The 27,983-nt window shown below is 42.0% G+C and overlaps 1 protein-coding gene across 4 annotated transcripts in view; it reads right to left on the bottom strand.

Annotated features, from left to right (window-relative positions):
* MCF2 (MCF.2 cell line derived transforming sequence) overlaps positions 1–27,983 on the bottom strand; it is an 86,984-nt gene that overhangs the window by 18,767 nt on the left and 40,234 nt on the right. For all 4 annotated transcript variants that reach the window (XM_039487087.1, XM_039487088.1, XM_039487086.1 and 1 more), the window contains 16 exons: positions 25,451–25,600; positions 22,178–22,302; positions 21,509–21,623; positions 20,402–20,521; positions 19,011–19,202; positions 17,661–17,852; positions 17,344–17,515; positions 11,292–11,380; positions 9,688–9,776; positions 7,426–7,492; positions 5,299–5,414; positions 5,118–5,187; positions 4,497–4,589; positions 3,908–4,000; positions 1,924–2,049; positions 665–886 (listed from right to left, as the gene is read on the bottom strand). In XM_039487087.1, coding sequence (XP_039343021.1) covers positions 665–886; positions 1,924–2,049; positions 3,908–4,000; positions 4,497–4,589; positions 5,118–5,187; positions 5,299–5,414; positions 7,426–7,492; positions 9,688–9,776; positions 11,292–11,380; positions 17,344–17,515; positions 17,661–17,852; positions 19,011–19,202; positions 20,402–20,521; positions 21,509–21,623; positions 22,178–22,302; positions 25,451–25,600 — 2,031 coding nt within the window. The remainder of the gene's footprint in view (positions 1–664; positions 887–1,923; positions 2,050–3,907; positions 4,001–4,496; positions 4,590–5,117; positions 5,188–5,298; positions 5,415–7,425; positions 7,493–9,687; positions 9,777–11,291; positions 11,381–17,343; positions 17,516–17,660; positions 17,853–19,010; positions 19,203–20,401; positions 20,522–21,508; positions 21,624–22,177; positions 22,303–25,450; positions 25,601–27,983) is intronic.

The raw sequence follows: 27,983 nt of genomic DNA, 5'->3' as shown, positions 1-27,983 counted from the left end.
GGGTAGCGAGAGAGGAAGAGGGGTTGTCTATTTACCTTCCCAACTACACAGACAATTGGGAAGTCGGGTGATTAGCAGCCATTGCTCAGACATTTCCAGGAATCAGAGGGTGCAAGAGCAGGGTGACCTGCTCTGTCCTAAGAACTGGTTCCAGAAAAGGCATGGCCTTGCTGTCTTCTTGCCTCAGCAGGGACTGGTCTTACCAGGAGGCCTCAAAGCCTTGGCAGTGATGGAGAAGCTTGAGATGATGCCGCATTCTCCCCTTTGGCTTTCAGACAGAGCTTTAATTCAGCAGGATTACAATTTCCTTGATGCTTAAGGGAAGGAGCAGACTCATGTTTCCCGAAAGCACGTCACTGTCCCTCATGCATGGCTTTCCCAGGGCATAATTTCACTGACAAGTGTCATCTGATCTTTGAAATGAAAGATTTGCCTGTGATTCTAATTTAGGGTGTTGACCATTCTGTGCTTGGAGAACAAGGGACTTTGTGGCTTTTTAAAATCAGAAAAGATTCGTTCATTAGGCTGGCAGTAATGGTATGTACATCATGACTATTAATAGCTGAGAACTATTGTCTCTTACATAAATAATACTTTCCCAATCCCGAAAACTGCCTGTTTATTACATAAATGCAATTTCCCGTCATTACTAGGTTTTCCTTACTTTCAAAAAATGCTTAAAACTGTATGAAGAGGTTTTATCATATCCATCTCCATGCTCCTCTCTCTTCTTACAAAACACCAGCGCTTTCTCATACAGGAAGAGGTGCCGCTGCATTGGTTTGAACCTGGCAAGATCCTTCATTTTTGTAGGGCCTTTCCGGTGTCCTGCCCAAACACTGAACGATCCTTGCATCAATACTTTTCCAAGTTCACTCAAGTCCCCCTGGTAATAACACAGCAAATAAATCACCACCAGTTAAAAATTTAAAACATGCCCTGTAACAGGGTGGTCTGTCCCCTTTAAGGGCAGGTCCCAAGGCCTGGCTGCTCTGAGAATAGGTCTCCCTGGAAGGATCAGCAGACCAAGCTGGAAATGAGGGTCAATTGCCAGAAGTGACGCACAGACCCAGGAAGGAGGGCTGTAGTTACCCTGTTCCAAGGGGAAGAGTTTACGCTGGGGAAAGAACTGGGAAGCTGTGGGAACTTATCAGGAGTGATGCACAGCCCAGGAAAGAGGGCTGTGAATACCCTGTTCCAAGTTCACCGGTGGTGGGGAGTAATTTGAACCCAATTTGAACCTAGGAAATACCCCAGGGGAAGGACTTTCTGGAGAAGCCAGGCTCTGGAGTGGGACCAGCAGAGCTTCCCTGCTTAGGGGGAACAAGCCTCAGGAAAGACAAGGGTTCGAGCCTGGAAGAGTCCAAAGGAACAGGGTTTCAGGAGGATTTAATAAATTAGACCCCAAGAGGGTTCTCTGCGCCTTGAAGTCTTTAAACCATGATCTGAGGACTTCAATGGCTCAGAGACAGGTTTCATACAGGAGTGGGTGGGTGAGATTCTGTGGCCTGCATTGTGCAGGAGGTCAGACTAGATGATCATGATGGTCCCTTCTGACCTTAAAGTCTACGATTTTATGAAAAAGTCCTGACAGTGGGTGAGTTATTGGGTGAACCAGGAGGGAAATGGAGATTGTGTTACAAACTGGCTTTGCTCCGGGACTGCACCTGCAACATGCCCTTTGCATGTATCCAAAAAAAAGGAAAGTGTTTACCCAACTAATGCAATTAGAGGAAAGATCAACACCCGGAAGAGTTTTCCCATCCTATTCATTTTGTAACTGTCTTGTCTACTATACTTTTTATCATCATATTTATTCACATTAGAGTCTATTCATTCCCTGTCTGTTTGGACTCTACCCATTCCCATTGAAATGCCCAGAACTTTGGAGTAAAAGGTTTTTCATTACCCAGATGTACTTACATCATATCCTGTTATTGAAATTTGATGCATAGAGTCATTGACTGATTTTAGTAAATCCAACATTGCAACCAGAGCTTCTTGCAACTCTTTAACTCCATCACAGCTTGTGCTATATTTTAGCAACTCCTGTAATTAGAAATCAAAGGCTGTGTGTTTTCACTTGAATGTAACACATTTTTTCCATTGCCCATGAAATTGCAATAGTTCAGAAGCCAGTGTATCTTCTATTTTGTATCTTGGGGGAAAATGGAACATTTAAAATACATTCACTGTTGTATGGAAAATGTGTCACATAAGCACCACATTCACACACAGCTTTTTTCTCGGCTTCATTAAAGACAGTGAGTGTTGGTTCAGGGAGGTCATATTCAACTAACCTCCCAGAGTTCTTTGAAGATATTGCTACTGTGATAAATGAAGGACATGGAACCAAGACAGTAGGTTTCACACATCAGAGAATAATATTCTAGGAAAAGGGAGTCACAGAACAGCGGCTAAAATAAGATACCCAACAGCAGACTATCCTAACAGTGGGAGACCCCGGATAACTATAGATGAAACCCTTTAACAATGGACAGAGGCAGTGAGTGAGTAACCAAGGTGTCAGTATTTAGAAATTGTATTATCGATAATATATACACATACAAAGTTACATTATATAGCCGATCTCTTTCTCTCTCTCTGTTATAACTTTGTATGTACATCCCCCCACCTGAGAGGAAGGATAGTCCAGTGGTTAGGGTGCTAGCCTGGCCCTTGAGAGACTTGGGTTCATTTGCCTGCTCTTCCATAGACTTCCCGTGTGACCATGGACAAGTCACTTAGTGTCTCTGTGCCTCAGTTCCCCATCTGTAAAATAGGGACCACGGCCTTTCCCTGTGTTGCAAGAACAAATACGCTAAAGTCTGTGAGGCGCTCAGCTAGGATGGTGATGGCTACCATAGAAATACCTAAGAAAAAGTAGACATGCCACTATGGTAAATTGCATTTATCATGTTCCTTTGACCATCGTATCTACTCATAGTTCCATTTCCTGCGGGATTCTTTCATTCCATATCACTGAGCAGATTCAAACCACCGCTTAAAGATAACTTGTTACAAATACTGGTTTCCTCCTCCAATATGGAATTTCCCTCCCTATAGAATTTCTCAGTTTTAAAGCCAAAGCTAAGCCGTATTCAGATATGAGCCTATCACAGGTTTAACGGTAAAGGTTAAGGGGCTGGGGAGAGAGAGATATTGGGTTGGTGGCTTTGTTCACGCTGTGTAAAGCATTCCTGACAGTAAAATAAATACAGGTATTTGGGGGTTTTTCTTCCTTGTTTCTGATTTAGAAAGTCAGGTCTTGTCTACCTTGGAAAGCTGGAGAACTAAGATACCAAGGAAGCAAAACCCAATTCATTAGAAGGAGGAGTCAATTTTAACATTATTTAGTAAAGAACACTCAGGCAAAAAGCTCGTTTTGTTAAATATTCTGCATTTATGTCTGTTCAACTCAGGGCTGAAAAAGATCCCAGTCTATACTTCTAGGTCATCCATCAAAAATAAGGAAGATAAGACTTGATATTTCTAAGGTTAAAAAACCTAAGCAACTCCTCCCCCTTTATTCAAATGGTCAGGCCTTCTTCAGACATCACAATGGTGATTAAGCATGAGGGCTTAATGACTGCTGCAATTTTAAGAATGATCCACTAAGTCACCAACCACATAAGTGAAGAGAATAGCATACAAGTCTGCAATTCTGTTCCTGAGTAAGTTGCTAAGAGGTGCAGTAATAACAAGACATTCTCAGACTTCAGTAGTACAGTGCTTTGAAAGTTGCCCTCAGTATGCGCCAGACATCAAAGAGAACTTAAAACTCTCCAACAGCCACCAGCAATGTCCCAGATTTAAGGCCTAAGCATTCCTGGTGATGGCTAGTGAATATCCATTAGTCTAGACCGCCCCTCAGTTCCTTATGCTTTAAAAAAAGACATATGAATACCTTCAAAAGCAACTGGTATTTTGTCAGACGTTGTACTGGTTTGAGCAAATAGGAATCCAGCCCAAGTCTATGTTCTAATTTTCTTTGGCATTCCTGTACCAAAGAAATAGTATAAAGTAAACATGCAGACAAATGTATAACAAGATCCAACAGTTGAAAGTTGAAATCAGCCAAATTTGGACGGGAAATAAAGGCACAATTTTTTAATAGTGAGGGTAATCAACCATTGGGACAAGTTACCAAGGATTGTGCAGGTTTCTCCATCATTGGCAAGTTTTCAATCAAAATTGGATTTTTTAAATATATGCCCTAGTTCAACCAGGAATTATTGTAGTGAAGTTCTCTGGCCTGTGTTACACAGGAGGTCAGACCATATGATCACAATGGTTCTATCCAGCCTTGAAATCTATGAATAGGATGCACAATAATTTACTATTCTACACGCCATATGTTCAAGTAACTGTGGTTGATATTAATGGGGGATTTCCCACATGTACAGAATGGGGAATAAGGTTGCAATGCTAAGGACATGACTGCTGCATTTTGCAAAAAAATTCACGTATGCTTTGCACATGAATAATTAGCATACCTGAAAGAAGCTGCTTTCTGAACACTGCCTCCACAGAGATTCTGACCGGGGTTTGTTCTGACAATATTTCTCATACATCTGAAAATCTTCTCGCTGCAAGAAGAATAAACAAATCAATTTTAAAATACATGCACTCTAGAACTTCTTACTTATGACAATGGTAAGGCAGAATAAGGTGAGCACTAAATGCCCTTCTTAGCTTCTATTTCACTTGAAAATTAGAAGAATACGTATTTAAAAAAAACCCAACCAGCTAAATGGGAAATAAGAGTCACTCCCTAAAATTAGGAGCTCTACACAGTAGATAGGCCTATTGTCATGCCTGCTGCTTTTCCCCATATGTTGCTGGACATGTCAGCACAATGCATTTTTAGCTCAGATGCTCTGCTTGCTCCCCCGGATCTGAAGAAGAGCTCTGTGTGGCTCAAAAGTTTGTACCTTCCACCAACACACGTTGGCCAAGTAAAAGATATTACCTCACTGACCTTGGCTCTCTCCCATAAGTACAGTGTCCAGCGGTTGCTATTTCATATAGGAAGCATCAAGTTGAGGAATGCTAAGTATCGGGGGGGAAATGCGGCTTACAAAGTCTGTTCTAAATACGACAACTGATTCACTAACCCTTTCCAGGAAACAAAGCCCCACTCGTTCTGGGGCTCCAACACAGCTTTCCAGATTGTGTAGGAAAATTCTGAAAGAGGTTAAGGGAGAGACACAATGTGACTGTGAATGCAACAGCACCTGAGCAGTCCGTTTGTAAGGGGGACTAATCAAGAAAGGGACTATACAGCTAGTTACCTACTTGTTATGGAAGTCATATATCTCTGGCATATTCCCAAAGAGAACATCCTCTCTGTTTCTCAGGGCAGGCGGCATGAGAATGACCATTGCTGGATTCTCCATTTCAGCTCTGTAGCCCTGTAGGACACAGCAGGTATTCATGATTAAGACTCTATAAGCCTGGTTTATTGCCATATTAAAGACTAGATGGAAAGATACACAACTATAGGTTCAATAAAATGTACGTTGTTACAAAATGCTACTTTCCTTTTATTTCTTTTTTTAGTCCCCACATCTTCTCGATTTCCCCTATTTTTTTCTTTGAATTCCCCTCACCCTCAGAGGCTGAGTAACAGTGACATTTGTCTGATGGGGAGAGCTCCACATGGCATGGTAGTTTCATCAGACAGCACGAGAAAGTAACTACATGAGATGTTCCTGCACCTACGGGTTGAATGTGATGCTTGTGCTCAGCATCATTCCCTGTATGTAACAGGGCAAGGAGACCAGGACCAAGTCTGGGAACAGAATTCAGAGGCCTCACATGAAAGAAAATTGCTCTACTGTTAGGGATCCAGATTGCCCTCTCATTTACATATACACATGCATGGCTTTGCTCTATGTTTACATGTTATGTAACAGTTGATTTCTGAAACTTTTAGCTATACATGGGGGTAAGGCAAGTACACACATACACACCCATTAAAACACCATTTACTTCGGAGACATGCTGTATTTTGATAAGACAAACTGCCACTGGCATCTCTCTACAGTACAACTGAGGGAGAGGTCCTGGAGGAATATTTGTCTTGGTTACCCATCTGCTGTTATGACTGCAAGATTCATCGCTGACAACTTGTTAAGTGGAAAACAATTAAAGATATTCTCACAAGGTCTGATGTGGTGGGAAATTTGTAACAAAGCAAAGAACTGCTAGATATCAAACAACAACATCATCAATGGGCTTTTTTGCTGTTCAACAAAACACTCTCGGAACACCAGATCCCTTTCTCCTTGATTCCTTCTGCCTAAGGTTTTTTTTCTCCTCTGCTACAGCATCTGCCCCTTGACATCAACTGCATTTTCCAAAAGGGAATCTGTGCTCAGTAACCTGGCAGTGGCATAAGGGATATTATTGTACTGTAAATTGTTATATTTTATTAGTAAATTAAAGTATAGCACTCTACGTTAGAGTCACATTAGAACACCACTGCAAAAAAATAATTTACCCAATTGTGTAATCCCTGGAAAGAGACAATAACTTCAAGGAGAACTAACACAAAAGAATAAATGGCTCAGGAAAAATGAACAGGGAGTGGGCAGAACTTTGGACTGCCCCTGTTTTTGTCTTTTTGCTTGATATATAATTTTTTTGTGAAAAAGGTGATAAGTCGCCAGTCTCAGGGACAGCTTCTAACTGCGGGTGCGGACACATGTGGCTTCCACAGAACTCAATGCATGCTACACACCACTGATGACAACACGTGACTCATATAATGGATCTAGTCAACCAGTTAGGAATAATGAATTCAGTAACATATAACTTCACCTACATCAGCTTTGAAATGTGTGTCTTTTGCACAATTGCTTATTAGCAATGCTGGCATATCTTACATTAAATATGAATGTACTACTGACTTTAAGATGCAGCAGGAACATAAATCTTGAATCAGCTTAATGGAAATCAATCATTTTAGTTTTAATCACCATTACCGGGCCTTGTTATATAAAATGCCATGCCATGGATGTTTTCAGAAAAGCGTGGGGGTGGGAGAAGAGAGAGGATTTCAATCTATCAAGCCAGTATATTATATTATATACACATATATATACACACACACATTCATGTATTTGTGCATACGATCAAATTGCATCTTATTCTGTATATTTCCTCTCCAACCATTGATAAAATTAGTTACCAAGACATACGTTTGTGAACAGAAGGTTTCAACCAAATTATACATTAAAAGCTTGTATTGACACATACTGTGCACGTCGTCTGAATCAAAATGATGGGAGAAAAATTGAAGATCACCCGGGAAATGACAGCAAAGTAGAAATTGACCAAGTCACATTTTTGTTTAATTGGCCAGATGCCTTTCAGAAAACACATCAGAGAGCAGTCACGAGGAATTTTTAAGTAACTCACCATCAAAACGGTGAACAGTTCCTCTACGTACACTCTCTCTGTTTCTATTAGCTCATTTATGACATGGCTGAAATAAAAACAAACATAATCAGAAATGCTCCATCTATGTTTGCAGGGTTGAGCCATTGCATTTCAATTTCACGGTAAATATGCTTGAAATTAGCCACACTTTAACAATTAGGGGCAGTATGAGTACAGATGCAGTAGGACAGGTAATGAGTAACAGATTAAATCCATCTCAGATCAGAGGGCCATATACACCTTAAATGCAGGATTAAGGGTTTTGTTTAGGCCCTTTGCTGTTTATGTGCATTTTATTTATACTTGGTGAATTCCAAGTGACCATTTAACCACCTGCATGCCTGTATTTTATTGTAAACACCAACTTGGTTGTGTAACAAACCATTAATTTTAATGTGTCCACTTTCTATCAATAAAGTAGAACACTCAAACAGATTACTACATAAGAACTCCACTTTCTCTTCACTACACATCAAATAATTGGCTGTTCTTAAAAAATTTCACTAAAGGATCATTTTCCAAACTGTGTTTTGAGGGGAATTACTGTGTTAAAATTCAGACAAGGTTCATTTAAGCTAAAAAAAATAGCACCGTGTTTTAGCCTTGAAAAAGGATTTTGAACTTCTTAGGCTCTCTCCCCATGTTTCCCTAAATGCTGCATGTTCCCAGTTCTTCTGAGCATCAACAAAACCTTGGCCAAAAAGGATCTCTCTCAAAGTGAGGCAAACGTAGTGCATTCTCAAAAGACTGCATTCAGAACATGGTGAATAGCAACGGTTTACAGAGGACAACACGGAGGGCTTGTCTACGCTACCGCTTAAGTTGATGTAATTTATGTTGCTCAGAAGTGTGAAGAAGCCACCTCCCTGAGTGAGGCAAGTTTCATAGACCGAGGCATCGTCCATGCCAACGCTAAGTCAACAGGGAGACACTCTCCCGCTGACATAACTTCTGCCTCTCACTGAAGTGGAGTAATTATGCTAATGGGAGAGCGCTCTCCTGTTGGCATAGCGCGTCTTCACCAGACATGCTACAATGGCATGTGGTAGCGAAGACTAGCTCTGAGGTTGACCCTTGGAAGGTGCTACAGTGACTGCTAATCTATGTATGTCTTCTCTAGACTCATTCAATGGGATGGATGTTGTCAGCCTCAAAAATGCTTTGGACATGCAGTGAAAGACAGCACTTTTCCATGTCAACAGCTCCTTCAAATTCTTTAAAAGCACTAAGGCTGTGCTCACATCCAAAGAGTAGCTTGGTATATTTTAGAAACTTTAAACTCTTGCCTATTCCCTGGGACTCTTCCAGTTGTGTGACTAACCTCAGGAGTCTGTCAGCGTGATGCACACTTAAGCAGTATATATAAACTGACTTGCCCTAATCATTTTCACATGGGCAATAAAAAAAATTAGAAGCCAAATCTATGAACAGGACACACAGAAGACTGAACAAATCAGCACACGACCAAAATAAATGATGAAAACTGGTGGACACACTGTACACCTGAGGTGTGGAAAGATAAAGAAAGAATAAAAACCATGTTCCAGCCATGGCCCAGCTTCCATCCCGAACATGCACCAGATCATACAGGGAGAGAGAAATTTAACAATGTCCTCAGCATTCCTGGGCCATCTCAGCTCAGCTGCTTGAATGGACAGACATGTCATATTAGTGAAGGTTCATTGTTCCTACAGCAGCAAACTCGAGACTGCTTGTCTGTCTCATTCTAGGTCGTACCCCTGCAACAAAGCCAAACTGTGGAGTTTTAGCTTTGATGTGGATCTAACAGAAAGATCAAATTGTTAAGAACACTGTGCTTCTATTTCAGGACATTTGTTCAAGTGTTTTGCTCAGATGTGAAAACCTGCACTTGTGTTCTATTCACAGACCTTCCCTTTGCTCTCCCTTGCCATGAAATAATCTTTTACAAAGAGCTCCGTAAGTCCCCTCTTAATCACTGTTTTCACATATTTATCTAAGCTACATTGGCACTGGAACTTTACTGATGCGTTTTGATTTTTACACACCAGGCAAGAGAATTGTTGCACTCAAAATTCCTTTTCCATTGACAGAGAGTGCATTTTGAGGATAAGAGTCAACTAATAATTACTATAGTCTTCCTTTTGTGATGCTTCCAACAGAGGTTCTAATTTTGCATTAAGCTGATCTTCTGAACACAAGAAGATGAACACAAGAACCTACATGAGGTTCTACCAGGATAATATATGAAACAAAACATACCCTTTTAGTATATCTAAGTTGTCTTCACTTTCCGAAATAAAAGACTGCAAGGAATTCCTTTTTTCTTGATAGTCATGCATTACTTCAATCTAGAATGGAAATGATATGTATTAGAGAGCACTCAAGAGATGGATATCCTTGAGCCAATAGCAGTCAGCTCAGTTTGTGAAATAAACACAAGAACCATATGGGGAAGATGTCCTGGATAAGATATGCTGAACAGTGCAGGGCTGCCCAGAGGATTCAGGGGGGCCTGGGGCAAAGCCATTTTGGGGGCCCCTTCCATAAAAAAAAGTTGCAATCCTATAGAATACTATATTCTCGTGGGGGCCCCTGTGGGGCCCAGGGCCTGGGGAAATTGCCCCACTTGCCCCCCCCCACCCACCCACCCCCGCTCTGGGCAGCCCTGGAACCGCGGAACTTCCTTGCAGTATATGAGAGCTAAAATTTAAAATGACACACTGCGTGAGGAGCTGTCAAACTTTCTCCCAGAAATTCCTTGGCTAGGTTACTGTCTAAAAATATCGGTCACAAGCTTTTGGGGAATGGGGTTGTCTTTTTGTTCTGTGTCCTAGGTTCTATGATAATACAAATAATAATGCTCAGTTTCATAGTCTACAGATAAATACATAAAGGCGTTATGAGAGAATTTCAGAGCCACTGTGGTGGCCTGACTGTGCTTAACTTTAAAGGGACTTGGGCACATGCTTAAGCGCTTTGCTGAATTGAGGCCTTAGTGGTGACTAATCTTGAATTTCCTATTTCATGAGAAATTTAGATAAATACAGGTAAATAATCAGGATATTGTAATACAATTGTACAACATTTATTAGGTACCATATATGTGCAAAGGCCACAGGTAACTGTAAGTTGTAATGTATATGAAAAATCAGATAAATTTCTAGCTACATAAACAGACTACATATTAAAGTAATAATTACATAGTAGCTAGAATTACAAGTGCCAAATGAAATAAGAATTGCAACAGTATGTTGTATACTGGTAATAAATACCTAACTTATTTATTTCAATATCATTTCTGCTATTAAGCAAAACAAGAAACTCCATTAGTTTATTTCGCTCTCTCTCTCTTTTATATTAGCATTCTGATAAGGACACAAGCAACAGGCTTCAAACCTACAAATGTTAAATTATTTAAAACCCCAAATCCTTGACAGGTGTGCTTTATGCATCCTTCTTGGATAAAACCAATTGCAGAATTAAAAAGAAAGATCCAAATTACGTTATTTTTTCCAACTCTTAAAACAGTCTCCACTATTGATATTGGGGAGCAGGAGGGGTTATAATTTTGTTTCTAGTCTTCAAAGCATTGAAGAATCCTGATTGATGTCATTGTTATACCAGGTCTAAAACAGGAAATCGATAAAGAAAAGTGATTTTGGCCCCAATCCAGGAAAACTCTTCCGCATGTACTTAACTTTTAAGTATGAATAGTCCCACTGAAGTCAATCAGGGTGTGAGTAAAAAGGATGCAAGACATCTCACCCAAAAAACCCAGAAACTAAGTTATATCAATCCCTGGAAAAATATGATTTCAGATCTTGCCATGTAAAACCCATTCAAGGTTCACTAACAATTTTTACCTTACGAGAGTTGTGAGATTTTCTTGACGTTTTCTTCCCAGGGAGAGAGATGTCAAATGAAAACTTTAAACTGGAATTAAAATCCATGCCTTAGATAGAAAAATGCACAATTACACAATGTATAACTGTAACCAAGGAAGCATTGCAGGAAGAGATTAAAAAATTAGATCACCTGCATAAACATAAATGGTCCAGAGAGCGTATAATCAGTTAATTAAAGCTAAGGCAAATTGAATACACTCCTAATTGAAAAAAAAAATACCTTAGACATATCAAACAATTTTGTTATGAAAAGTGGAATAAAAGCAATAGATTATTAGGACATAAAATAAAAGCTTATTGGGTACAAAGAAACATCTCTCCAGGCAGGGGATATTGTAACTCAAACGAACAAAATCAGTGAAGCCTGTGTAAATTATAAGGAGCTATACCTCTCTAATAACCTGTCTGAAGAAATACCACCTACTGTGATTATATTACAAAAGCCCTATTTACAACAATAGGGTCTGAGGCTCATCTGCTGTAAGTTGGCTCCATTGTCTCCAATGCAGCTATGTTGATTCACACCAGCTGTAGCACTGACCCACAATGAATCAGACAACTTTGTCCGAAGAGATAAGTTTGAAGATGAATAACATGAAGGATGCCAGACAGTTGTCCTGCTGAGTCTTACAAAATCTTTAAAAAGAGATTCCTGGCTCCATCAATTGACACGACTGGTACTTCAATCAAACAGGACCTGTTCCTTTGATATGAGCAGAGTCAATGGATAGCTCCAGACTCTATTATGTTGGCCATCCTCATACGTGGGGAAAATCTTTCATGATATGATGCCTATAGACCTATAATGTTTTTAAACCACAAGGATAAATGGCTGGCTAAGGTATTGTTATTTTTCTTGATTATTAAAAAAAACCACACACACCAAGTCTTTCCATTTACTTCCATAGGCTTTGTGAGAGAGATGTTAGACATGCTTTTTATAAGGAAGACAGCCTGTAGCTAATGGAGGGAGCCTTACTCATCTCTATTAGGACTGATTCAAAGTTCTAGGGTGAAGTCCTGGATCCCCCAAGTCAAGCTAAAACTCCCATTAACTTCAGTGGAGACAGGATTTCACCCTTTGTGTTTTAGCATCATTAAAGCATTTGATAGGGTTGAACGGAGATTCCTCGAAATGGCAATAGAAAAAACTGGAATTGAATCACATTTGGAAGGATGGAGGGCCTGTGTGCTATTTATGTCATCAGAAGAATATTCAAATGGAAAGAGATGAGGGAGAGAGACAGGACCCAAGCGAATTTACTTCCATTTATATTATCTCACCATATCAGAGCAATTAAAAGTGACCAAGGACCAACTCTCCCCGTCTCACTGGCAAGAAGACATAGGAGGAGGGGAAGATTCCATTTGAAACAGCATCTGTGGTGGAAGGGACTTAGGAGCAGTGGATTTTCGATGTTGTGTTGCCTCCCTTGGGATCCAATGCAGAAAGTAACAGCATTCTCTTCTGCAATGAGATATGAGCTAGGCTAATGGATAACTCCAGACTCTACTGCCGTCCCATTTCCCCCTTGCAGCAGAAGCTGCATTACTACAGGCTGGATCCCACCAAGCCTGCAGAGTAGCAGCCAGAGAAGGACCCCAGACAAAGGTATTGAAACTCTGAGCTGCATTATCTACTGCCCACATTCTGAGCGAAACGGACAAAAGGAGAGTGCCACAGAAAGCTACATCTCTGCCCCACCCATGCCGCTGGCCACCCTGCCCTCAAGCTCTCTCAGAGTGGGGCACAGCGCTACCAAGGCTTCTACTATTAAAGTCAATCTAAAATGATGGAGTTATTGTCTCAAAGGAACGGAATCATTTTCTATCTCATCTATCACCAGTATGACAGGAAGATATGTGGTCACAGGAGATATGGACTCCATTCCCATGGACTCTCTGTCATTGGGAGAGACACTAAAACCTCTCTGGCTATGTCTACACCACATTTTGGAGAGAGCAGAAGCCAACCTCCCAGCCTGGGTTGACAGCTTTGGTGTGCTCTAAAAACAGGCGTCTAGATAGCGCTTTGAAGTTGCAGCTCAGGCAGGAGTTCAAGCTCTGAAACCTAGGGCGGGGAGTGGGTTTCACAGCCTGAGCTCCAACCAAAGTCTCAGCTTGAAAGCACTGTCCCCACAGCTCTTTTTAGAGCACTAGTGTGAGCCCTGCTAGCTTAGTCTGTTGCAAGCATGCTCCTGCTCGCTCCAAAAACACTGTGTAGACATACCCTCTGTGCTCCTTTCCTCGAAAACAAAATGAGGAAGATAATACTGGCCATTTAGATTGGAAGCTGTTTGGGACAAGGCCTCTCTCTTACTATGCATGCATACAGTGCACGTCACAATGGGGCCTCAATCTCACCAGAATACTGAATACAAATAATTCATAATGACCAATAAAATCATCATTTCATACAGAGTCTCTCACTAATAAGAGGAAATTTTGATTTTTGGGGGAAAGCAGGTATTTGAGCATTGTGTGACTTGTTATAAGAAGGACTGTACGCAATTTTGAGACAAATTAAAATAAAAATTCCTAAGACTTGTAATCTTCACACTAGTTAAAAATCAAAGAATAAGTCAGCACAGGCAAAAATAAAGCAACATTAATTAAAGATTCTTTTCAATAGGGAAAAACGTATTGCTGCAGATGAGAGTGCAAAAAGGAACTGGAACTAGGTTATTTAAAATTTTGAATAGTATTTATACAAAAGAACCACCTTTTGTGAAGCAATGAGCAAAAGATGTAGGGAGAAAAATTGATGCAGAGGAATGGAAACAGATATGGAGAGAAGGCTTCTCATCTTCAAAATGTGCTGTTACAAAATAAAATGATTAGAAATTACTATTCCAGTGATGCCTTATATACCAGTTAGATTGAAAAAGACTTCAACCGCAAAGGGTGACTGCTGGAGAGAAGGTGGGGAATGCACATTTGAAGCATCAAAGAAGTTAACAATAGAGCCATTAGTAAGTATGGTTGACCAAAGGACCTGTCTCACTGTTGAGACTTCCACTGAAGTAGAAGATCAGTGATGATATTTAAAAACAAACGACATTGACTGAACACAGATGTTCTGTCGCAAGTCACTGGAAGAAAAAATATTCTCCAATGGTAATATTGTGTTGCAATTTAAAAATGGGGCAATGAAGGCGCAAGAAAAGTATTTTAAACACTGGGTCCCTTTTACTGAATTTATGGGGGGTGGGGGAAATCATTCTCCAGCAATCGAGCCTGCGTATTTATACTCATGTTTTTCAAAATGAAAAAGGTAGAAATTACTGGTTTCAAAGTAGCAGCCGTGTTAGTCTGTATCCGCAAAAAGAACAGGAGTACTTGTGGCACCTTAGAGACTAACAAATTTATTTCAGCATAAGCTTTCATGGGCTACAGCCCACTTCATCGGATGCATGCTGTGGAAAATACAGTAGGTGTGAGGAACCGATGGGTCATACACAAAGTAAAACTATTTCCCCGTGTTTATTTTTCCTCCCTACGGTTCCTCACACCTTCTTGTCAACTGCTAGAAATGGGGCACCTTGGTTACCACTACAAAAAGCCTTTTTTCCTCTCCTGCTGGTAACAGCTCACCCCAACTGATCACTCTCGTTATAGTGTGTATGGATGCGTGCAGTGGAGAATACAGTAGGAAGATATATATATTAAAAAAACCATGAAACTATGGGTGTTACCATACACAGTGACTGAAGGAAAAAAACAACCCTGAAAATCCTTTTTAAAGGGGAAGAGGTTGGAAGTGAAACCTATTCAGAAACTGAGGGACAACATCGAAGTGGGAAGCTGTCTATGAATCCTGGATCCCCCTACAGTTAGGGAGTTTGCTGAGAAACAGTTCAAAGTCAATAGAAAAAGGATTTTTCTCCCATTTGAAAGGGTACATCCTGAAGATGCATATTTATGTTTATTGTCCATGTAGCTTGTATGTGTTTGCTTCCCTTGCTACTTCATCTTCGAACCCGTGATTTTTTTTCTATTAAATAAACTTCTTGTTTATTTTTACCCCAAGCAGGTCCCTGGTGTGCAAACTGTGTGGAGTCTGTGTGCCAAAGCAAGCGGACTGGTTTCACACCTTCATGGGTGACCAACCAGAGAGGAAAAGTCTACGTGTCTGGTCATCAGGAATGATGGATTTGGGGAGACTTGGAACTGAAAGGGCCGTTGGGGTCACCCTGCCAGGACTAAGGAGGCTGGTGGAAGCCAGGATGAGAGCTTTATGGTTATGGGCTGGCTCCTGATGTCAGGGCTGGGAACCACAGCAGAACAGCATTAAAGTACCCAAGGTTACCGGACAGGCGGTGACAGAATCCCTTACTGGTGTGGATGATCCCAAAACATCACAGACAGCAACAGGTCACACAATTTGCCCTAATCTTTAAGGCAAAGTTCTCTCTTTAACCCTTTTCTGTTTCTGAAATGCCAACGACGAAACGTTCCGAAATAGCCAGAATGCTTTGATTTTAAAAAGCCATGACAACACCGCTGATGAGTGAGGCTTCCGAGGAAATGCTTGAACAGGGACTGGATAGGGGTCAGGAGACTTGGGGCTTTTCTCAACGCTGACGTGTTTGTGACCTTGGGCACATCACTTCGCCTCTCTCTTACTGTGTTTCCTCTCCCATCTTTGCCCGCCTTGTTTATTTACTGTATAAACTCTCCAGAGTGGGGAGCATTTCTTAACATGTGCATGTATAGAGCCTCGTCCAACTGGGTCCTGATCTCAGCTGAGGGCTCTAAGGCACTGCCATAACATACCTAATATCATAATGAATAATTAACTATCATGGATCAGCGTTCACGTCGCACTCCCCGTCATTAACCAGCCTGGGCCGGGGAAATCTAATGATCCAACCGGCGGACCAAATTCAGTGATGAATCCTTGAGGCGTGTTGTGCATATGCTAAGAAAAATAATCCTCATGTAGATCATAAATTAATTGCCTTACATAGTCAAACCACTGAACGTTACCTTGGACAACTTGTTTATACTGGTATATAAATACTCATTAAGGAAAAAAGTTTAATTTCAACATTTAAATGAACATCAGGCCAAATACTGTTCTGGACAGAACATCTATGGACCTTTATTTCCCAGGATTTGGCTTTTTAGTTTAGTTTTTGGAACATTTGTTATTTCATAATAAGGGCTTAAGAGGGGAGTTTTTAAGTGAGTCTAATAAGGACGTTAAGCGCCGGACTCCCTTTCAATTTCAGTCGGATCTGAGTGACTAATTTCCTTAGGCTCCTGCAAAATGTCAGCCAAAATCTGTGTCAGCTGCGGCTCTACGTATATGGATGAGATTGCTAACTGAGGACTTCTTGATATAGAAAATAAATACGTTCATACGTTTTAATAGGTTCTTGTCCTTTTCCCATGTAGCCCTACTTTCACTTAGAATTTAGCACGGCCAGCTGTCTGGTGGGACAGTGCGGGGGACGTGTGCGCTGTGTCTTTCGGGATAAATACCATGCAACCAATCCCAGCCAAACCAGCTTGAGCCTCAAAAACTGAATGTAGAAAAACGGCATTGGCTTGTCTACACAGACAGTGGAGAAAATATTGCATCCATTCTCATGCAACCTTTTTCACAACTGCAATAAAAACTGTAAGAAACTTGAAGGCCCCAAAACTTCAAAGAGCTCAAGAATTTTCAATAACTCACAGCTCTACTTATAACTACATTGTGCTTATGAAGATAAAACATTCCATACAGTAGCAAAGGCCAACATAAACTTAAATACGACAGGGATCTTTGTCCCATCTATGCACCACATGGGAGACTTCCAAATAATACGTTACTTACCCATTAATCGGAGACTCGAGCCCAAAACTTGAGAGGTGGTAATCTCCTAAGCATTTAACACTGATATAGTAATTTTACATCAGCCCATAAATTCTAGTTTACTTCTCAAAACTACACTCAGACTTAGTCTTTCACAGCTCAGAGCAAAATTAAAGCTGAACGTTTTAAGATGGCAGAAACTTTTACCGTGTTTGGGAGAGAATAAAGGAGATTTCGATCTTGGTGGGTTTTCTGATCGAGGGGCTACTAACTGAACAGGCCGCACTTGTTTATCCACAAGCTTCTTGAAGCAAGTCTGCTGATTCTCAAACATACTTCGAACGTTTTCAAGCTTGATCCAGACTGCCTGTATCTGGCCCTGCGGAGAGCGAATAAGACAACAGTAAGCAAATTACTATTATTATTTGTCACTATAACAGAGACAATACAAAGGCTGGTGATATTGCAACTGTGTTGTAACTGTATTATTATTATTTTAAAAAGAGGACAGTTTGGTATCTTACCTTTATTTCAGGTGTTAAAACAGATTCGAAGTCAGAGCACAGGACTTGTGGATCATAGCTTAAGTACGGCAAAGAACTTTCAAGAAATTTGTCTATATCCTGAAGAGCTTTCTGAGCACCTTCTTTAGACTGGCATTTATCCATTGGCTGATTAGCTAGAAGATTAGCCCCTTCATCACAGCACTCGAGGGCCTGAGAAAAGTGTAACGCAAATGAGGAGTAAACAGATCAGTGAGCTGAAACCACCAGTTAACCAACGCATAAATGAAAAATATTTATCACCCATGAATTTAGCATTCACTTAATATACTTTTTAATTTGGAGAAAACCAGAAAGCTAATTAGCTTTATGAGAAGTTCAGTCAACTTTCTTGCATTCTGATAATAGGGAAGTAGGGCCTTAAATTTCTGGAGAATGGCTAACATTGCCAGCCAAATTCTGCTCTCAGCTACACTGGTGCAAAATCACTGGTACGCTACTGACATAAAAGTAGAATTTGGTACATAACTCCTCCCATATTATTTATCTTGCTCTGAAAGGAAATGTGGCAAAATGAACAAGATCAGCCATTAATGTGCTTAGTGACTGACTAGTTGGGCTCGACAGAGTTTGGGTTGTGATGAATAGCTGACATCATTGTGTCCATATTTTAATAACAGGGTACTTAATACCAGTAGTTTACAGTTTTATACCTATAATATTATATAAATAAACATCCGAAAGTTATAAGCATGCCACTCAATTACCATAATTAAACTGTGGAACTCATTGCCACAACATGATATTGCAATGACCAAGAACAGAATAGGATTTTTAAAAGGATCAGACTTCTATATAGTCAATGAGATGATCCAGAATTACTTTCATAAGCAGAAGCCAACCTCTAACTGAGGGATTAGCTAGAAACTTTTGTTTTGGGCAAGTTATTCCACAGCTGCCGACTTCATGCCCCTTTCTCTGAGGAATCTAGTACTGGCCGCTGTCTCAGACAAGATACTGGACTAGATGGGCCACTGGTCTGAACGATTCGAGGAGGCTGCCACAGAGGAGACTTAAGTACAACCAGACCCACTTGGGTGTACCACAGGGCATGAACCTGGGACCTTCAACCCTAAAACCATCGGCCTGAGCTAACCATGGTAGCGGATGTGTTAACACCTTGTGTGACACAGCCACTAGAGGAGGACAAAGAGGCACACTGTCCCTGTGCGAGCTATAGAAGCAGAATATCATCACTGCAAGACGTGCATTGCAAGCAGGATACTTGCAGCTAGGCTGTCCGGTCTGCAGGAGATCCACACAGAGAGGTTAAACAGCCACTTCCCAGTGCATCATAGTTCTGACTGTTACCTGCTGCAGGCGGGTGTGCAGATCTAAGGTCATCCGGAGTCGTATGTGCTTCCTCTTGATCTCCTCCGACAGGACGTCAGAATGGTGCCGCAGCTCATTGCACTGCTGGCAGATTAAGCTGAGTGCATAATGATGATTTGCTGCTAGCTGGTGCCCATGTAATATCACCACCTGGGCTTTCCCTACCAAGTCCTTTCATAAAGACAAAGCAACAGAGGGGATTACACACTTGTTTGGATCACGCCATCAAGATGAAACATGGAAACATTTCTCAGTAATAACTTGTACCTAACAATTTCATCTGATTTCACCTACCAAATCCATACCAGTTGAAACAGGTAAAAGAGGTTCAGCATGCAGCATCCACCACTGAAAACAGGGCACCCGCAACTGGGGATGGGCCGCTTTTAATGTGTTGGTACCATTGGAAAGGAAAAGCAACAATCACCACCACAACCTGGCTGGCCTACGAGTGCATGGCTGGAGCTGCCTAGGATATTGGTTCCATCATTTCCAGAAATATTGCCCTCAAAAGTCTTTAACAGTCAGCTTTGGCTTGTTCTCCGGACGATAATGTGGGAGGAAGAATTAACCACCTTGTTCGTCATCAAGCTTGGCAGCTATGCCAATGCGACTGTTCTGCCGTCTCCCATGTGGGCTCTACCCAAGGACCCCTTCCCCAACGTTCCCTGTCTGCCACGACTCATTTTATTCCTTCAAGCTTCAGCTGAAGAACATCCCTTCTTTCAAACAGCCCACAAGCCCTAGGCCTTTCCACACAGTCGTATTAACCGAGAGTTAGGCACCCACTTCTTTTACACACCTTTGAAAATCCCACCCTACATATATGTACGTCGCCATGCATGCCTATCACACACATTATATATCGCTGTACAAAAAGCATGCAGTCGGCAAGAGTCCCAGAAAACTCCACCCCTCCCATCCCTCTCCTTTTTGTCACATTTCCTACTCTTCACCTATATTTGCCCACTTAGATGGCCAACACTTTAAGCCGGGGACTTGTCTTGCCTCTTCATTGGTAAGTGAGCACCTATGGAACATGGGTTACCAAATAATGGCATTTATTAAATAAATAACTCTTCTTCCAGATCTGCAGCTCCCTGGTCTTCTCTATGGACAGACTTATCTGTGCTGGATTTTGTGGTGGTGGTTCAGTGTCTAGGAGAACCAAATTCATTGCCCTAGGGTTTTCAATGTGCTCTGAATGAAGTTCCACAGAGGTGGAAGACTAGTGAAATCAACACCTGCTTGTAGCCACCTACTGATGAGTTACAAGAAAGTCAGGCCATTTCAGAGAGGTAGTTCTGGCGCTCTCAGAAAGCACCTATAGTGGTTCATTGGTACACCTAGCATTTGAAAGATTATCTCACCTGAGCCATTCCATCTAAATTACCCAAGTCTTTGAGCCTTTGTTTCACTTGAGCCACACTATCTCCAGTATCAGGCAGTTCTGCTTGCTGGCCCATTAAAAATTCAATGGCGCTCTGGAGCTAAAAATAAGAAGATGACAATTGCAAAAGGATACAAGTTATAAGCACAAAATTAGTCTCAAGCCAAAAGCTCATCCCGTTATAGTTAAGGTTGCCAAGTGAGACATCTCAAACTGCAAGAACATTAGAGTTTAAAAAAAAACCAAACATCCCAAAGCCTGGAAATCATAAGTTAAGTCTATCTAATGGCAGGTCTACACCTAAGATGCTGAATCGGCACAGCTGCACCAAGGGAAGATGCTCCAGCACCGATGGGGGAGCTTCTCCCATTGGCATAATTAACCCACCTCCCCGAGAGGCGGTAGCTATGTCAGTGGGAGAAACTCTCCTGCCAACATAGCACCAGCTACACAGGAGATTAGGTCGCTCAGGAGTGTGGCCTAGGTATTATACACTATTATCCCTTTTTGCTTCAAGTGGCAAAGTTTGGATCCCTGAGAGTGTTCCAGTTTGGAGACAGAATTGACCAGTCTGGTATTTTCTGTGATGCCCTCTTGTTTATTTACAAGGGATGTACAAAACCCTATTTCTCCGAATGCAGGAGGAACTAAAACCGAAAGGAGATATTTTCTTTGCTTACAGCTCCAGTCTTCTTTAACCAGCACAGGACCCAGAAGCCCCCTCTCTGGCTTCTTCTGGGTTCTAGGCTTGTCCAGGCTCTCTCCCGGTCTCTCTCTCTCTGGTGCTTGCATGCACGCGCACACACACACGCACGCACAAAAAACATTCCTACCAATCAAAGCCCCAGTCCCTGCATTTTAAAACCCTTGGGTTACAGGATTCAGCTTCTACTCAGCATTGCCATGTGCTCGTTGTTTTGGGTGTTACTGTCATTGTTTCAGCCGCCTGATTACAATGGCTTCTTTCCATTTATTCTGACTGGAAGGCAGCAACCATGGCTGTGCCTGACAGGACAATAGTATAGTGCTTGAAATCTCTTTTCAGAACTCGCATTTGTGTGGGGGGGAAGGATCAGTCTCCCCATACCTCTTGAAAACTTTGCTCAAACTTCCACAGTTGTAAATACTGCTCCATTTTTAGTTGATGTTTTTCCCAGAAGCCATCAAAAGCAGTTTCCATCTCATGCAACTGAGCAAGTAACCTGAACAAGAATGAAAAAGGATGAGACAAAAAAGAGTTGGCCAATACAGGACTATGGGAGATGGGACCACACGGCAAAGTTCTGACCCAGAGTCCATTCTACTTTGTGGCGTTTTGAATCTGGGCTTTCAGTTCAGGGCCCATCTTTGATGATAACTCATTAGATGCGTATCTAAATGACTGCGTGTAGATCTCAAAAGAACCTTACAAACATCATTAAGGCTCACAATATCCATGTGAGGTAGGTATAAAACTGATTCTATTTTATCTTTCTAATTTATGATGTCTAAGGGACTTGCCACTGAGGATGCTAAGCCCCTTCCTCTCATTTTACGATGGGGAAACAGAATCACAGCAAGGTTAAATCACTTGCAAAAGCAAGTCAGTGGTACAGATAGGAACAGAACCCACAATGGTATCATTGTATCTTTCCCTGTATTGACCACGGCTGCCATGGAAAGTACATGCATGGCTTAATACATTTAAAGTCTTATTTTAGTCCGACTATCTTGAGAGTTCCCATTCCAAATAAAACAAGTAGCACGTTGCACTCACCGATTCACAGTTTCCCAGTCTCCAGGTCTGTCGCGGTGTTGTTTCTGACTACGTTCGTCGGCATCGGGCTCTTCTAAACTACTTAACAGCACGTTTCCTTCTTTTGTTACTACTGTAATATCTCCCTGCATAAATGTAGGACACTACTGGTTAGTTTATTCTCAGACACTGTCAGGCTCCACAGTGATCTGCTTGCGCCAGTCAGTTCATTTCTCTGGGTCTCCGTGTCCCCATCTGTAAAATGGGGGTGTTAGCACCTACTATACCTACCTTGCAGGGGAGTAATGCTTTAACCGTGTTGGATGGGAAAGCACGATAGAAGGGAAGGAGGGTGAGGGGGCCAGGCCAAGGCACAGGAGGGTAAGAGGGGCAGGTGTGGAGTGATATTGAGCTGAAGAGACCATGAGGGAGAGGCAGGTGGAGGGTTGGACCAAACAGCCAATCAGAACACAAGAAGTGCAAACTGTTGGAATGTGTTAGTATCAATTGGCACTTGATTGGATGTCATCTAGGTCAAAAGTTCTGACCATGTTTGATACGTCAGTAATCCAGGAAACATAGAAGGGAAGCGGAATTACGCAGTATGCTTTAGGCAAGAGATGGCTGCTACTTTACCCTCTCATGTTTAGCTCTCCAGAGACTTAAAGTCTCCTTTTGTTTCAGACAATTCCATTACATGGGAAGATGTAGCATCAAAAGCAACTGAACAGGTGTTAAATATGATTTTTCCCCTTTCAGTATATCAAAGGGGTTAATTTCTTAGTCTGCTTAATTAGCTTCTGTCTTTTTCTCATTACCTTTACAACTGGCTTCTGTTCAGTATCACAGCTACACAAATGTGCAAATGTATGTGATAGTTCTTATGTATGCAGCCATCTCCTGCCCCAATCTTTCAGTTGCCATGACAGCAATACAAGAATCTTGTATCATTATTACTGCAATCTGTGCACATTTTCTTATCTAGCTTAATCTTTCATGTTCTTGAAAACACACACACACAACTAGGCTACATTTTGTTCAAAAACTCAACAGCCTTTAAAACTAATGAATGAGACATTTAAACAAACAACAGATGATTTCTACTGAATGATTAATCTAAAGGAACAGCTCAATATTTTAAATGCAAACGAAAACTCATGCTATTTTCGATTTCACCACAAAAAAAGCAGGCATCACTGACATGTCTATATTTACTAGCACATTTGTAACTGACACTTTCTTCCTTGTCTAAGGATTTGTTTTTAAGCACAAAGGTTAAATCAAACATGAACGACAATGCATAGCTGGCATAGTTTCTAAAAATACCGCAATATTTTCCTATGCTGTATATATTTATATGCACCTATGTATACATACACAGAGCGCATTTTGGTTACTACTGTGTGCATTTCTAATTGGGAGCTTTCTATAAAGACAATGCCATAGGAATGAAATAGCATGTTATATATAAAAAATATACAAACGTTATTGGATTAACCCATTACACTCTAGTGCAAATACAGGACCTAATCCTACACTGTGTATTAGTAGCCCCACTGAATGCATGAGCAATCTAGCAGGCAGGTTGTTGGCATTGGTCTGAGGCTTCTACCTCCAGTGCTGGAGGTAGGCTGTGGGTTCAAATCCACAGGAGCACTTGGCCAATTACTCTTAAAGCACAAATTTTAATGGTGAGAGTAAATAGCCATTGGAACAACTTGCCATGGGTCATGGTGGATCCTCCATCAACAACAAGTTTTATATCAAGATTGGATATTGTTCTAAAAGATCTGTTCTAGGAATTCTTTTGAGCACATTCTCTGGCCTGTGTTATACAAGAGGTCAGGGTAGATGATCACAGTGGTCCCTTCTGCCTCCGAATCTCTGAACTGACGGATTTCAGAACTACACCCAGTCTGGTCTCGCACATATGCAGCAGTATCAAACACAACAGCTTGGTTGGCGGCTGCTGTACCAAAAATCCTTGCTTAAGCATCTAATATTTTAATCATAATCTCAAATAAGTAAAATATATCTTTAAATATTAAAAAAACAAGAAAAGAAGAGTTCTGCCAAAAAGTAAAGGAAGGCTTTCGTGCTTTGCCAATGACAACTAAGTCTGGGGAGGAAGAATGGAAGAAGTTTAAAGAACGTTCCATTGTGGCAGTGGAGGGAAGAGCTAGTGGCACTCAATAATGTATAGCTGGGAGCAGGTTACATATCAGAGGCTGGGTGGTGGGGTGGCTGTTTACAAGCAAAGCAGCATAAAAGGCATCTCAGGCTGGAGAGCTGAGGGGACACAGTTGTTCAACAGTAGGGTGACCAGGTGTCCAGTTTTCGACCCGAAGACCCAGTCGAAAAGGGACCTTGGCCGCTCCGGTCAGCGCTGCCAACTGGGCCATTAAAAGTCCAGTTGGCGGTGCTGCAGGGCTAAGGCAGGCTAATCCCTACCTGTCCCGGCACCGTGCTGCACCCTGGAAGCGGCCAGCAGGCCTGGCTCCTAGGCTGGGGGAGCCACAGGGCTCCACGTGCTGCCCCTGCCCTGAGCACTGGCTCCGCACTCTGATTTGATTTATGTAAAACAAGGGGGCTCACATTAAGATAAAGCTCACATCATGGGTAACAAAATACACAGTGTATTCTCTCAATATATTTACACCTATGCATTCACTGCCTCCTCTCAAACCAATGGACCCTTCCTGAAGTCACTAGGAGAAGAGAATTTGCCCTATAGTATCTGTGAATATGCAACTACATTCATAAGACCTATGGAGCTTTGGGGCAAAATTATCCTTCAAATCTACCACACTTTTCTGCTCTCTTTATATGTGCAAAACTCCCATTGATGTTAGTGGGAGATTGGCGTTCTGTTCACTCTGCGTATGCCAGATGTGGGTCCTAACAAGCAGATCCATGAGGGCAGCATTGCACTTGGAGATGACAAAGCCTTTCATAATTCTTCCCTGGAAGACACGTTGTAGGAGAAGAACATGATGCACATTCAAGAATGGGCAAGAATTGCTTTGTTTCTCGAGCTCTGACAGCTACATGGCTATCAAAGAAGCAGCTAGCAGCAGAGACAGTTTGCTGGATGTTGGCATGACAATTGTTTGAATGGGTGAAAGGCAAATATAGATGTAACATACAGAAATAGGTATGTTTTATTTTAAACTGTCATAATAGAAACATGCATATGGGGGAAGAGGGAGGGAGAGAGAGAGAACAAACAGTCAATCAAACCACAGAAGTCCTACCTTGCAGTAGGACATAGAGTTGAGTTTCTGAGTAGCATACCTTGAGCTGACAATACTTTTCTGTGCGCAAAGCCAGGATGCGCTCAATTGAATACATGTCATCTGGTAGCTCTGTTTCTGCCAGCTCTGTGCCAAAAGATTGTAACATCTGTGCAATTTCTTTCACTGTTAGTGCAAAACTCTCGATAGCCTGGTGGAAGACAATTATTTCATCAGCTTAGTAGTCAGGATATTCTAAGAGCTCATCAAAAAATGCACTAAGGGCCAAAGCTGAGATTTTCAGATGAGCCTAAGGGAGTTAGGCACACCCAACTCACTGAAATTCAAGGGGAGTTGGGCAATTGACTCCTTAAAGCTCATTTGAAAAACCCAGCTCAAACCCTGCTCGTATTAGAGTCAGTGGGAGTTTTGCCATTTGCTTCAAAGTAGCTGGGAAGTTAACGTATTTTAATCCTTGTACGAGAGTAAGATTTAAGCCAGGGTTTCTCACGCTTCATTGCACTCTGACCCCTGTCTGACAACAAAAATTACTACACGACCCCAGGAGGCAGGACCGAAGCCTGAGCCTACCCGAGCCCCACCGCCTTGATGGGGAAGGGGTCAAACCCAAAGCTCATCGGTTCAGTTCCAGCCAACGGGCCCGTACCCTGAGCCTCGTGCCCAGGGCTGAATCCCTTGGACTTTGGCTTGTGCTCTGAGCCCCAGCAAGTCTAAGCCAGCCCTGGTGACCCCATAAAATGGGGTCACGATCCACGTTGTGATCCCAACCCCCAGTTTGAGAACTGCTACTTTAAGCCATCCAAAGAATCTAAGCTGAATCGCCCTTGTGAATGTCATAACAAGCAGAAATGTTCAACGTGTTTTCATTTTTTCCCCAGTTTTCAACCTTTTCTCAGCCTCGCTTTTTAAATTACATTCAGTATATTACATTGTTAGGCAAAAAGGTGTTTATAATGTGCTCTCGGTAATTCTTAATGCCAGGTTCAGAACTTGAAAGAGATGCTTGTGGCCCCGATCCGGCAATGAGCTCCATGCAGATACAGAGGTCTGCCTTGTGGTGCTCATTCCAGGATTATAGCCTTCAGCAATAATTTGATGCAATTTTCATTAGTGTTTTGAGCTGTCTGGATAATAATTAGCAGAACAGCCTACCATTGCTCTGTGAGCAGAAAGTGAAGTCCATTGAAATATATCAGAGGGATAAATACCAGGAGGGAGAGGAATTATTTCAGCTCAGTACTAATGTGGACACGAGAACAAATGGATATAAATTGGCAGTCGGGAAGTTTAGGCTTGAAATTAGACGAAGGTTTCTAACCATTAGGGGAGTGAAATTCTGGAACAGCCTACCGAGGGAAACAGTGGGGGCGAAGGACCTCTCTGGCTTTAAGATTAAGCTTGATAAGTTTATGTAGGGAATGGTTTGATAGGATAATGTGATTTAGTCAATAGGTCAATAACGTGCCACCACTGGTAATTAGTACCGAGGGTCAATGTTGGGATATTGAAAGTCTTTTTCCTGAGTGTCTGGCTCGAGAGTCTTGCCTGCATGCTCGGGGTTCAGCTGATCGCCATATTTGGGGTTGGGAAGGAATTTTTCTCCAGGGTAGATTGGCAGTGGCCCTGGAGGTTTTTTGCCTTCCTCCGCAGCATGGGGCAGGGGTCGCTTGCTGGAGGATTATCTGCTACTTGAAGTCTTTAAATCAGGATTTGGGGACTTCAACATCTGAGTCAAGGGAGAGAATTATTTCAGGAGTGGGTGGGTCAGCTTTTGTGGCCTGCATCTTGCGGGAGGTCAGACTAGATGATCATAATGGTCCCTTCTGATCTTAAATTCTATGATTCTATGAAATCAAAGGGTGTTGCATAGAAATTGACGGCAGAATATAGCTCAGAGAAAGCCTGGAGGCCAGAGTCATAGAAACCTGGCAATATGAAAGAGTAGCATGTGCAAGGAACAATCACTGTTATTCAATTATGTTAATCCACATGCAAAGAAAAACACACAATATTTGTCATTTTAAACCAATGGGACAAAAGAAGATGAATTTTAAAATGGTCTTAAAGCGATGAGGGGCCTAAGGGAGTTCGTTGCCCATCTCCTATAGGAATTCAGTGCCTAACTCCCTGGGACTCCTTTGAAAAGCCTAGTCAATAAGCAATGCTTAAAGTGCACCGGGTCATGTACCTGGGACATCACAACTTAAGAAGCCAGCCGGGTCGCTAAGGGGTGCGTGTTTGTTGTATAGCCTGGTGGGGGAGGCAAACCTCTCTGATTGGCTGCTTTCCTCACTTGAATACCACCGAGGCAAGAGCAGCCAATCAAAGCCACTGCGGAACTCTGACCCCCCCACCCCTCAGAAGCTGACGCCATTCACACCGGAGGGGAGCAGGGAGCAGAAAGAACCCAGCAGTTCAAGGCAGGTCTGGCTCCCTCCTCTCCCCTCCTCTGAGCAACAGGCTGGCTCCTCTGCTCCTCTCCTGCTCTGGGACGGGCAGAGAGGAGCCTGCTGGTCTGGGAGAAGGGGATGAACAACGCCTGAGCTGCAGGAAGAGCAATGGTGAGGTCGGAG

This window comes from Mauremys reevesii, linkage group 9 (genome assembly GCF_016161935.1).
Source record: "Mauremys reevesii isolate NIE-2019 linkage group 9, ASM1616193v1, whole genome shotgun sequence".
Lineage (NCBI taxonomy): Eukaryota > Metazoa > Chordata > Testudines > Geoemydidae > Mauremys > Mauremys reevesii.
This window is presented reverse-complemented; position numbering and strand designations above follow the sequence as displayed.